This window comes from Apaloderma vittatum, unplaced genomic scaffold (assembly GCF_000703405.1).
Source record: "Apaloderma vittatum isolate BGI_N311 unplaced genomic scaffold, ASM70340v1 scaffold19151, whole genome shotgun sequence".
NCBI classification, from domain to species: domain Eukaryota; kingdom Metazoa; phylum Chordata; class Aves; order Trogoniformes; family Trogonidae; genus Apaloderma; species Apaloderma vittatum.
The window spans coordinates 54,777-67,536 of record NW_009698784.1 but is presented as its reverse complement, the minus strand read 5'-3'; the positions used below and the strand labels follow the sequence as shown (position 1 = coordinate 67,536).

At 38.0% G+C, this 12,760-nt stretch overlaps 1 protein-coding gene across 1 annotated transcript in view; it reads right to left on the bottom strand.

Moving 5' to 3' along the window:
- The window catches only part of CA10 (carbonic anhydrase X), a 59,236-nt gene that overhangs the window by 9,797 nt on the left and 36,679 nt on the right, over window positions 1-12,760 (bottom strand). Inside the window, exons 3-4 of the mRNA XM_009878156.1 lie at window positions 3,477-3,572; window positions 1,143-1,215 (exon numbers count right to left, since the gene is read on the bottom strand). Of these exons, the coding sequence (XP_009876458.1) occupies window positions 1,143-1,215; window positions 3,477-3,572 (169 nt within the window). The remainder of the gene's footprint in view (window positions 1-1,142; window positions 1,216-3,476; window positions 3,573-12,760) is intronic.

Sequence of the window (12,760 nt, the reverse complement as noted above, 5' to 3'; positions counted from 1 at the left end):
TGGCTTTGCAGGGAGGTGGAAAGGATGGATAGAGTCTATGGAAAGATATCAGACTATACTTTAGGGATGCGTATAAAAAACTTTCCAATTTTCCATCATAAACCTGAAGTTCAGTAACTCTTGTTGAAGTTTAATGCATGCATGTTGGAGATCTCTGGAGTTTCAGATGCAAAATTTTCCGAGAAACACCAAGTTGTTGTAGAATATTTAGTACAATATACTTAATTTAGAGTGGTAAACTGAGGTAAACCCTAGTAGAATTGTGAACCAAATTCTGGAGTCCTCTCAACCAATCTCATCATGAACAACTCTCTCCCAGATTTCATAAATAAAAGCAAAATACAAAGTTTATGAAAAATTCATTGCTTACAGAATAACAAATGAAGGCTGAGTTTTACAGTTCTTCCCTTATTTTCTCAGTTTGCTCTGTTATTTTTGAAAGCTAAATTATGGTATTGTTTAATTTAATATGTTAATGGCTGCTTGAAATTCAAGAGAATATTTGACAAAGGGGGTAAGGTTTTCAGGAGAAGCGATTTAATTTGTTCCATTGAGATATATGTATTTTTCATTACTTCCTCTGAACCTACCCTAATTTTCACTAGCATTTAAGCTCCAGTGTTCCACAAGTTCAATATACGAATATGGAATTATTGAGCGTTAATATATATGCTCTGTTAATAACCTCTTTATATTAAATGTAGCAGTAGTTGAATAGAAATGTGACAACTGTTCTGTTCCAAAAGAAAGCATTAATGAATACTAAATCCACAGTTACCGTTGCAGCATCTTGACATAACTTGATTTGGTATAATCCAGGCTGCTCTGCATGTGACTTTTATCGCTAACAGTAGGCAGTTTCTCCTGAGTACTCTGTGTGAATACAGTATATGTATTTGTTCAGTATAATTTCATTAATGTATTGCTTGTTGAAACATAAAATAGCTTTTGAAGTTCAAAATTCATTTGGTGAACTGATGACCTCACTAGATCTGTGAAGTTCCCAAGTTTATCATGCAGAGTTGCTGGCAACGCAAACTTTGTAATTTTTGCCCAGAAGGAAGTTTCAGTGGATTGCTAAAGACGTTGTTTGATCCTGAAAGCAAACAGCTGTTAGCCATAGTAAATCAAAAGAAACTTACTTTTATATGTTATTCTCGTTATGGTGTCTCTGTTAAGCATACGATTTAGAAATGGATTTGAGGATTCAGATACCTACAGAAGAGAAAATGTACAATGTCAAAATCTTCTCACAAACCTTTCCTTTGTGGAGGTGTAGCTGCTGTGTGTGCCCACACACTCATTCTCTCTCTCCTGCAACTCCTCCGAATTGTTTCTGCCTTTTATTGTTGTGGGAAGATGAAATAGTTACTTCGATATTCTTTTAAAAAAATAGTTAGAAAGTTGGTATCTAAAAATAAATCCAAACACCGTGGATGGGAGAATAGGATGAATAAAATGAACGCCTGACCACAGGTAAGAGTTCAGGTTTCTTCTCCAACAGCTTTGATGGGATTTGCAGGTAGTTAATGTAATTAGGGAGGATTTCCATGCAGCACTCTATTATTTTTTTCTATGTATTGAGAAGTATACTTTCCTTGCAGCAGACTATTTAGATTACAAATAGAATCTGTCTTCCCTTTGTTTTATGTACAAGGATGAAATGCCTTAAGTTTCACACCCCCACACTCACATCTATGTAGACACACGTGTGTACGTACACGTAACATGCTCAGTCTGCATCAGCGCAGGCGTACCTCAAGAGGGTCTAGGAGAAAAATGGTAGAGGGCTTAGAGGCATCGTTCTTGTGTCGGGTTTTTTGGGGTGTGTGTGGAGGGTGTATGTACCTCATCAACAATATCCTCGTGGATTATCAACGATAATTTCTTGAGAGGTTTTATTCCATCCAAAGGGCAAAATTGTTATTGGCAGAAAAACCAGTATTCCTCTTAAATGGATTAATTTTAGTAACTCTGTAGTTAGCTTTCTAATATCATGCCCATCTTTCAGTTGGCATGGAATGTGGTTTTTTCTTTTCATCAGACACTGGATGCTGCTGTTGTACGTCTAGCATTTATCCAGAATGAAATCAATTTATTTTAAAAATGGAAAATTTCCCCAAAATTGTAATTAAGATGTAGGGGAAAAACTGGGCTATTGGACAAACTGTAATCCAGCTCTGTTGGACAAGTAGCCTTCAGGAAAATTCAGCTCAAGTTTGGTTTTGTGGAAATTCAGTAACTACTTTACTTACAAGTTTTTCTAACTACTTTGGGCATTTAAAATAGAACACATCTCATGCCAGTGAGCAAGGCCTAGAGAAAAATGTGGTGAGGCAGATACTAAAATTTTGCTAAAATTGCAAGAGGTGTGCAGCTCAGCAAGTACACACGCGATGCATTATTTAGACAAAATTGACACGCTGGGCTTTTGCAAGGCTTGCTTCAATTTTATCCTTTCATGCAAATTCAAGTCAGATTGTTGGGTCATAATACAATACATTTTGCATGAAAAAAGGTAACTTGAATAACTTTCTCAAATATTAGACCTGTATAAAAGGGCAATTTTCATATCTAATTATTCAATATGCTCTGTGAAATGCGTATTTTAATTCTGAGGTTAATGCTTTGTCAGGAACTTTACCTTATGAAATGGGATTAGAGAGTACTAAAGGGAATTAATAAGTATCTGGTATGTAAGGTCTGATGATGAAAGCTTTCTATTTCGGTATGAAGCACTTACTCAGAAATATATGCCTTTTTAGACCGATGAACAGAGACAAATAATGGTACAATATGAACAACATTACGAGGGAAATGCATTCTTCATATGAAAAGAAAGAAAAGATTTCTCCAGTGTAATTTGGGAGGTTTGGGTAAACTATTGAGTTCAGTGCTAGATCGGTGCAATTTATAGATCTAACTTCGGCATCTCGAATGCAACAGGATGGAGACTAAATTAAGACAAAATATTCACGTGTTCTTCTAGCTCTGTCAAATGGAAGATATTAAAAGATATACTTTTAACGTTCTTCAGTTTTGATAGTTTAAGATGTTCTTAACACTGAGAGAAAAACTTAGTTTACTTTGAAACATCAGCATGTCTCCAAGAAACAAATATCCCCCCTTTCCCAGGGACTCAACCTACTAGGAAAAATTTACTTTTAATCGAATGAATAACATTTCTTGAAGAAATACCAAATCTGCAAAATTAGTAGCTTTTGTCATAGCCATTGTAGTGTTATGAGTGAAGTTTATGGTAAAAATACTTTTTTTTCATCCCTGTTCATTTTCCATTACATTGTAAATGCCTGGGAGTAGGGATCCCGTGTTCAGTCCTATGATGGCGCTGTCTCAGGATTGCAGATCAGAGCCATTGCTACAGTACAGTGATGAGTCCAATTCCTAGATTTACAACTCAGGGGAAAAGAAGTCCATTGTCTATGTATTGGGTATTGATAACACTGAATACTTACTTTCATAAATATGGAAACTACCACCAACCCGTTAGGACTCTTTGCGGCTTCTGTGACATTTGTGTACAGCTCATGGTTATAGTGGATTAGTTGAACCTAAAAAACAGGGAAGGGAAAGATTGCAATTAAACAGTGGCACATCATACCATGCACTGTTTGCAAATACTCTCTGTACACCAATTGGTTTTTATTAGGATCCCATCTATGCTTAGGATATTTTGCAATTTTTCAGAGGTTTGCAGCACACACGATTTTAATAATTTCAGTCACCATCTGGCTCCAACTGGCACAGCACCAGCATGTTTTCTTCTAAATTGCCAGTAAGTGAATTTACCCACATCAAGTTATGAATTGCACTGCAGGGGTTGACATCATTTCCCTGCTGCAACAGCACTTGCCATGGGCATCGAGTAATCCGTACTTTTCAGCCTCAGGCCAAACACAGAGGAGTCAGGGGTTGAAATATTTGAATAAACATATGGGAAAAGGATATAGAACTGTTTAAATAAGCACTTGCAGAATTCAAAATACTAATATTTGTTGGCCCGAGATCTTACAAACTCCATTACAAAAGCTCCTACAGTTAGGCACTTGCTGTATGATTGTTAACTGGATTCTCCTTAGCTCCTACAGCTTTCCTTCTGCTTTTTAGTTTTATGATTTGCTGGAACTTTTAAATTATGAAGGCACTGTTCATCTCTCTCCCTGTATACGTAAATGCCCTGCCAATAACAATGGTATTTAATTTGTCTGGGATCACTAGACGCTGTTACCATTGATATCGCAATTTGTAGCCTCACTTTTTTAAAAGAAAGATGAACAACATTAATGAACTCATGAGGCAGTTAAGTACTTGCAAGAATTTGAAAGGGTAGTTAGCTTTATTTAGCCTAAAGATAACTTACTTTTCTAATTGACATCTGAAAACTGAGAAAGGTCATTGTTCTGGCATTTTCAGAATTGCAGCACTCTGACGTTTGTATTTAAAAAATCAGGTGTGTCTTCCATGTGCTGGCATAAATCTAACGGCTGTCCGCTGAGATTTCTGGACTTACACACATGGTGAACAAGATCAGTATTAACTTGATCTATGTCTGCTACTCTTTAACTTTAGAAAAGGCCAAATTCTCATTCTGCTAGTAAGGAAATTGCATCATAGTGTGCTTTTTGTGTTTATAATCAGGAAACTCCCACCCCAAAAAATACTGCAGTGGGAGTTAGTGCCTGCACTGATGGCTTTGTCCTTTGGATGAACGAAACGTCTGTTCCTTCAGTAGCAAAATACAATTGCAAGGATTTTTCTACAAGAATGACTTCGCTACATGATCTGCAGTGCACAACCAAGTTTCAAAGACAAAGCCTTTCTTTGCCATCCAAATCTATGTACATCCACCACCACGTGTACTGCTAGTGAGATGACTTATAACAGCATCCGAATTTGTGTAACCTACACCGTTGTTATTCCAGTCTATGATAAGCTGAGAAACAAATGATGTGTCCAAACCCTGGGAGTATTCAGACAGTTCTATTTCTTACACTCTGACCTTATTGCAAAATGTATTCTCCTTATAAGTAAATTACTCAGAATCAGGTCTAACGAGATTTCCTAATATAAAAAGCTGTGAAGCATTGTCCTGTCCTCTTTCCCCTTCCCCCCCAAATCCCTCAGCAGTGCTACTTTATTGCTTGGGTGCTGCTGTAAAAAGCGGTAGTGGAAACTGAAAGGAAAGAGAATATTTGCATTAGTAAGATTAGAAGATCTTTGGCACACAGCTTTACTTGTTACAGCTAACAGTTCACAGGCCAAAAAAATAAGGTAAGGGTCAAAATTACTGCTATCGTGCATTCGTTTCAATTACTTTTGCCCTGTCTGGATTGGGAACTATTGCTTGACCTTTTTACAATTCACACAGTAGGCAGTTTTTAAGGCAAGCAAACAAACCAAACTGGAGCAAAAAAGTAAAAATGTCAAAGTAGCCAACGGAGTCATCTGCTAATTCTGACAGCTAGGAAGCAGGATGAACGCAGTATGTTTTCTAAAGGTCTTGTAAAGAATTAATGACAGCATTTACTCCACAGCACATGAAAGTTATAAGCTCATTAGTCACCACTTTGTGGTACTACTGAACTTTGAGACCATCATGGTTCTGGGGACTGAAATTTTTAGGCTTAGTAACATATTTTTCTTTTTACGTACAACCGTTCACTCTGACAGCCAAACTAACTTGTGAATTACCAAGGAAATAAGTGATGAAATATGCTTTGGACTAGAATTCCTTCTGTACCAAGTCCCACAATAACAATGAATTCGATTAATTTAGTTTATCTAACAAACCAAAACGTGGCCCTTGGCAGTTAACAGCGTCCTGGCTCTGAGGGAGACCTGTCCTGATGTCAAAGAGAGACACATCGCTCTGTGTAAAGCTCACATGGGGCTTCAGGCAGTCAAGTACGTATTAGTGGGAAGGAGTTAACAGGCTTGAGCTAATTAGAAATTAGAGTAGTTCTTTGCTGTTCTATAAATGATCTCTCACCCCATATTGCACTGTCTTTGCAATAAAGGACTTGTCTGAGAACTCTGCCATTATTTACCAGTTATTTAAGTGGTTTTTGTTCCAAGTTTCCCATTCCTGCAGGTCTGGATTCCTCTGTCCCATTCCACCTCAATGTTAGGACGTCTCAGTTTGGTAATGAACTGTTCTGGGGAATATGCCAGAGAGATCTGTGCTTTGCTACAGTTTGAAAAGATCCTCTTCCCTCGCTTTTCATTATTGTTTCTCAAAGATCCCTGTGCTGCATGAAAACGGGCTATTTTTTGTTTTGTTCTGAAACCTGTCACTTTTTCTGTGTTAGAGTTGTCTGCACCCAAATTAATTTTAAAGCTGTTTCCATGGCACCATGGTTATATTCATTAGGTTTTTTTTTTTTTTTAAAAAAAAAGATTGACCATGTAAAGAGACATCTCATATGGAACAGACTAATTTAGAAAGGTACAAATGAATAAAGATGTCTTACATATAGAATATTGCATGCAGGATATAAACTATAATTCCCTATTAAATTCCTTCTTTTGAGAATAATTTATTTAAAGTTGCCTGAAAGACATGTAATCTTGCAGTCTGTATTAAATATTATGAGGATCTTCCATGAAGGTGAAGCCACCCATAACTAAAATTACTTACATGTGAAACTCTCACTTTTTCAAATGATGACATTGTATTAAACCCACAATGCCGAAAGTACCCTTTGATTTTTGTTTGAGTTTCAGGGCTCAAACACAATACAGAATCTTGTTATAAGCTATTGATTTTCTTTGGAAGATTCCCCCTTTAAGATTAATTTGCCACAGAACAACTGATAGCTCTTTGTTTTCCTCGAGCTACAGAAGTTCTATTTTTCAGGGAGAAGAGAATTAAGATTAATTACTCTATTTTAGCTGATGAAAATCCAGAATGAGCCCGTGTTCCATCACCCAAGAATGTGCACTGGACCAGGAGCAGACACAGCACTTTTTAGGCACCTGAGGCTGGCGGTGTTGGGGATGTTGACAGTACGTTAGGATTAATCTACTGAGCACACTCTCCTCAGCCTGTATCTTTGGGGCAAAATGATCTAGATAGGCTGATATTATGGCTCATCTTCTGGCCACTGTGGGGAAACCTCCTAATTCCCTTTCCCAGCATACGTGCATGTGTGTTTACATGGTAATAATGTGGTCTTTGGGAAGGTTCAGCTCCGTACTCAGAGCACTCATATTGTTTGTCCTGGTTTTCCTCTGCAACTAGTTTTGCTGGTTTTCTTGATCTTTCCCCCAGGTAAAATGTGCACCTGAGGATATTTTCCTATTTTTTACCTTCACCCAGGTAAAACGTGCATCTCAGGATGTTTTCTGTGTGGTATTTGTGGCTTAGCAAGAGGAGGCAGTTTTCTGTGTTGGTGGTTGTGGGTGTCAAAAATTCTAGAGACAATTTCCAGCAAACTTGTAGCAATTTTTTAACTTGGAGAAAGGCCCTCTGTGAATTACAGAGCTCACCCCTAGTGTGCGTCCCACAACCCTTTTTATAAATGTTAGCTGTTCTGCTGCAGCGAGAAACGGAGAAACATGAAACGGAGGGAATTTGGAGTACCGCAGTACTTTGCAAACAAATGTTTCCACAATCCTTCTGGGAGTAATGGAATACCCTTTATTCTCACTTGGAAGTGTTATAATTGAGTGCATAAACATTTTGATTTGTAAACGACAAGGGTTCTAAACCACAAAGTGAACGGCAGCAGGGAACAGCTAATCTGTAACTATAATATTTGTATTATGCTGTGCTACCTGATAAACTGTTGGGATACCTGATGGAAAGCAAGCACAAAGCATGTTTCCAGCCCAGCAGGGAGCATAAGCAAATAAAATTGCTCAAAATGACAAGTTAAATGTTTGTTTTGATTCAGAGTCCTTGTAAAAAAGTGGCTAAGATCTCATTAAGGAAAAAAAATTGTACATTTTTGTTTAACAAAAGTTTAATAAAAAAAGCAAAAGAAATGTAATTTCTGCATGGCACGTGTCCAGTGAGGAAAATAATTTTAATGAGTTCAAACCTATTGATAACAGCAGTTGATATTCCAATGTTAAAATATAGGTGCTCTTAAAGGTCTTGTAAAATCCTTTGGAAAGAGCAGTAATGTCGTCTCACAGACGACACATTTATAGTATTAATATTGTGGACCTGAACAGATATGAGATCTGAGGTCCTCACTCTGTGAAAGAAATGAGTTTTTTTTCCAAGGCTCCCTGCTTCTAGGGTGTGTAATTGGTGCGGCTGACCAAAATATTTTTAGGCTTGTTTTAAATCAAACTAAATATACCTCCTGCTTCATGGAAACGTCCAGCACCATCTGTGGGAGCACACACCGGGCTCCTCACAACCTGTGGCCCTGGTTTGTCTTGTTTTGTGGGACAAGTACCTGGCAGTGTTGCACTGGACTTTTCCCTATTTTTGGCAAGTGATGAAGAATTTTTATGCTGTGTTGCTAACGCAGGTCTAAATACCGCAGGCGCTATTCAAGAAATAAAAAAAAAAAGTTATTGCAGTTTTTTTCATAACTGGTTAGGAATTGGAGCTGGATGCTAATGTTGTCTTTTCCTGAATTCTTAGAATAATCAAACATTGTTTGTCCACACCCGCTCACCCATATGCACCGAGAATGCACCAGGATTGTACGTCTTTAGTTCTCACATCTTGGTGGATAGTCTTGGCCTGCTCAAGTCATTACAATTCAAGTAGGGTAAGAACGTTAATTCAGCCCCTTTTTCTGCATCCAGGGAGCCTATTCAAAGTAGCAGCTGGAGGCCTAGGCTGTTAGTGGGCTCAGAAGAATGCTGTTTCCTAAGACAGAAATTATGATTCACAGTAATTGTCTTTGAAAAACAAACCCATCTTTTTCTCACGCACAGGGTACTCTACGATGAGATGTTAGGATCTGCCAAGGTGGTATTACCCACATACTTATTAACTAATCCATAGAGCTACTTGGCTGTTATTTTTTATGTATAAACCCACAGCAATGAGGTACTCTTATGCTATTGGTAAAATAAATTTTACATGACCATTTATACTTCCAATAATTTACTTAGCGTTTCAGCAGACTACTATGGTTTTAAGATTAAAATCAGTTAAAAAGATTAACTTATTTTAATATAATAAAGGAGAAGGGCAAAACGAACCATTTGTTTGAAATAATTTTATAACCCTCTTTGGTGTTCTCTCTATTAAAACTGAGGTTCCTTACGCTGATGCTGGGAAATGTGATTTGTCGTTGTATTTTTAACTGCTTTTGACAGTTATTTTGTGATTTAAAAGAAATGCATATAAAATACTGGTTTAATTAAAAGGCTTGCCGTCCACATTTATAGTGATATGCCAGCAACTGTATCTTAGATAAATAAAAAAAGATTATAATTTTTTTTTACTTAAATGACTAAGAATGCAAGGAAGGAACTCTGTTTTCTCCTGCTGCCGAGCAGATAGTTGTATAAAAGCATGTGCAGTGAAATGCAATAACACATCATGCAGTAAAGTGGAAATGCAGTCTAGGGTTAACTGTATTTACTGCAAAAGCTGCTTTACTAGATATAACGATATGTTAGGATTTAGCACTTAAACTGCAAATGGTGTCTAACACTTCATCAGACCACTTGGTAACAAGAACTAACTTGCAATACCTCTGTTCAGCAAATAGTGATCAGCAGTCAGCGTTACCCAGGGTTCCCTGGTAGGTAGTTAACACTCTCTGTTATTTTCAGTATACGTTATGATTCTTAAAAAACCATAAAATAGTAGTATCACCTGGTTTAGGTTTTAAATAGCTTTCTCTAGGTGCAGGCACACAAATGGAAATTTGATGTTTCGTTTAGGCATCCCCAGGACTAGAGTAAAAAGTACAAATTGCCAGTTTAAGAGGCCAGATTGGCTGTGCATGTCTCAGATTTTGCTATTAGGACCCTTCACCTTTGTGCTAACACCAAAAAATTAAGTAAACGATAGGCTGAAGACATAAATGCAAAAGGTGATGGATTTCTGCCACCCAGATGCTGCCAGGACTGTTGCAAGTGTCACAGTCATCGGTACTCTCTTGCAGACAGTAGGAAACACAATGGAATAATCCAAATTGAGCCCCAGGGGTACAGAGCTGTGTCTGTGGTGCTGACTGCTCAGCGACTTTAGGAGATGTTTTTGACAGGGCAGTCATTGCTGACGCCGTCCACTGCCGGTTACTTGGAACATGGGATATTTCTGGCTGACCTGCCAGTCAACCACTCTTGTCATTCACGTCTGCAGATGAGCAAGAGCTGGGTAAACATAAATAAATGGCGCTGTTCTGCAATTTACTTTGTGCAGGGATCAAAATGAAGTCTTAGACTCAAATGTGTAACGTTGATTATGTCTTGGCTGATGCAGAATTTCATTGCAAGCTGTAATTTGGCATTGACCCAATCCATCATCTACAAAAGTCACATCTTAAGAGAGAATAGGAAAAAAGGCTATTAGATGAGCCTATCATAATTTCTGGATTTGTGCAGGATTTTCTGACTAAACACTACATTTAAATTGTTTTCTCATTTTAAATACAACAGATGCTCAGACACCACGATGATGAATTCAGCATAAACGCTCCATTTGGGAGACTCAGTTATACAGTGGCGCTCTGAATTTGTGGGAGAGTTCTGTAGTGCAATCAGAAAAGCAGCAGAAAGCAGCAGAAAATGGCTCCTGCAAGTCAAAAACACAGTGAAGGAGCAATTGATGCTATTTTTGTATTACCCTGAGACACTAAGTCCAAAGGACGCTCGTGCGAGGGCACCAAGCGGTGCCACAGAGATGCATTCGCAGTTCACCCTTCTCGAACAACACGTGATGCCACCATGGCTCATGGGCTACCTTGCCAAAGTGCCATCTGTAGCTCCATTTCTGTGCAAAGGGTGGGAATGACAGGCAAGAGCAGACAAAGCAATATCACGGACTGATAAATAAAAGAATCAGCAGAACAAGTCAGTAGAATCTGAGCTAGTGAAAATCTAGTTGTTGATCCCATCCCTTTTGTGCTTATTTTATAATCTAGTAGGAAAAAAAACAAAAGGGAAGTTTAGTGTTAGGATTAAAAAAACAGAAATAAGGCAATTACCAGTTTTTACGTGTTCTCTTGAGTATAGAAGGATATTGTTAAATTAAGAATATCATTTTTCCATGGCCATCTCTGACGCGGGAATAGCTGCACTTCTCCACTAACAACACTGTGACGTGCTCAGATGCAACGTTAACGGTGTTGGGAAAGGCACTGAGGTAATGGATGCCATGGATGGAGTTTAATTTGTGTTATTGGTTCATGACAGTTTGTGACACATCACCCATAAAAGGTGCAAAAAGAAGCTCAGAATACAAACAGTTTTGGCAGGAGACTGTGGGACACTTGGATTTCTCGCACCTTAAGGAATGATAACAGGGAAACATTTAAAGCCTGATAAAAGAGGAAAAAAGATGAAACAGCTACAATCGTGAGTGGTCATAACGCTAGATCTTTGAATGTAAAGTGAGGGCTCAAACACAGAAAAGTTCAAGGAAGCCCAGCTTGACTCAAAATAGCTGAAAGCATTTCTGGAATGAATGTTTTTCTGAATTATTGAAGGCTCTTTAGGATACTAATTCTGTGGTAGGTGAGATGATACAGTCAAATTTTGAGAACTCGTGAAGAAATTTCACACCAGGATTTCCTGCTTAAGGTGCAGAGTCAGAGACTGAGAGAGAAATAAGTTGTTGCAGTTTCTTTTTTGTAGATTTTTTTTTTGGTTGGTTTGGAGTTCTTTTGGTTTGGGGTTTTTTTTCTTTTTTTTTTTTTTGAAGAGTATCCTGGAAGCTTGTTTCAGAACTAAGGGAAATACAACTGCCTTTTGTTGTTTATGTAAATTGCAAAAGAGACGCTTTCACATCTGTAGTTAAAGAGGTAAATCTGAGAAATGACGAGCACAGACAAAACAAGAAGACACATAATATCTAAGAACATGAGACAGAACAGCTTAAGGCAGACAAGTACAAAATCACCTTGTTTCAAAACCAATTGAGTAGCATTGAGTAGGAAAGATAACTGACACTTAGAAGTCATAACTAAGCCAGCTATCTTTTATAAAGTAAGCCCTTTAGCTCGATCTGCAGATTTGGTGAAAGGAAGTAAAGTATTGGCAAACACTACTCAACAAATGCACTACAGCAAAACCAAAAAGGGCATGAACATACCCGCAGCAGCATTTGTTTATCATAAGAACACATTCTTCCGGGTACCTTGCACAGGGCACTGAAAATTGCCCCGTGGTCAGAGCAGTTCAGTCCAGCCACAGGTCTGCACATTAGTGTCTTTTACAAACGAACACAGGAAGATGGTGATCACAGAAGCCTTTCCAGTAGCCTTAATTATACCGCCGTTGGTTGAAGTTCAAGGATCTAACAGTGGTTTTCTTTGTTAAAGGTATTTTCTGCAATTTCCTGTTTTATATCATCCCTCAAAGCTGCTTCCCTACATCCACAACAAATAAATATCTCAGCTTCATGGAGACAAGAAGAAAACTCTTCCATCTGTTTGAGAAACTTTCCAATTAGATACTTCAGCACAGTAGAAACCTTTTCCTAACTCACTGGTAATTGTTCCCCACGCTAGTTAAAAAACCAGTGACCTCTGCTTTGCAGTTTGTCTTATCTGTATAATGCTGAGAAACAAGAAAACCATTTGAAAAGCCCATCTAAACA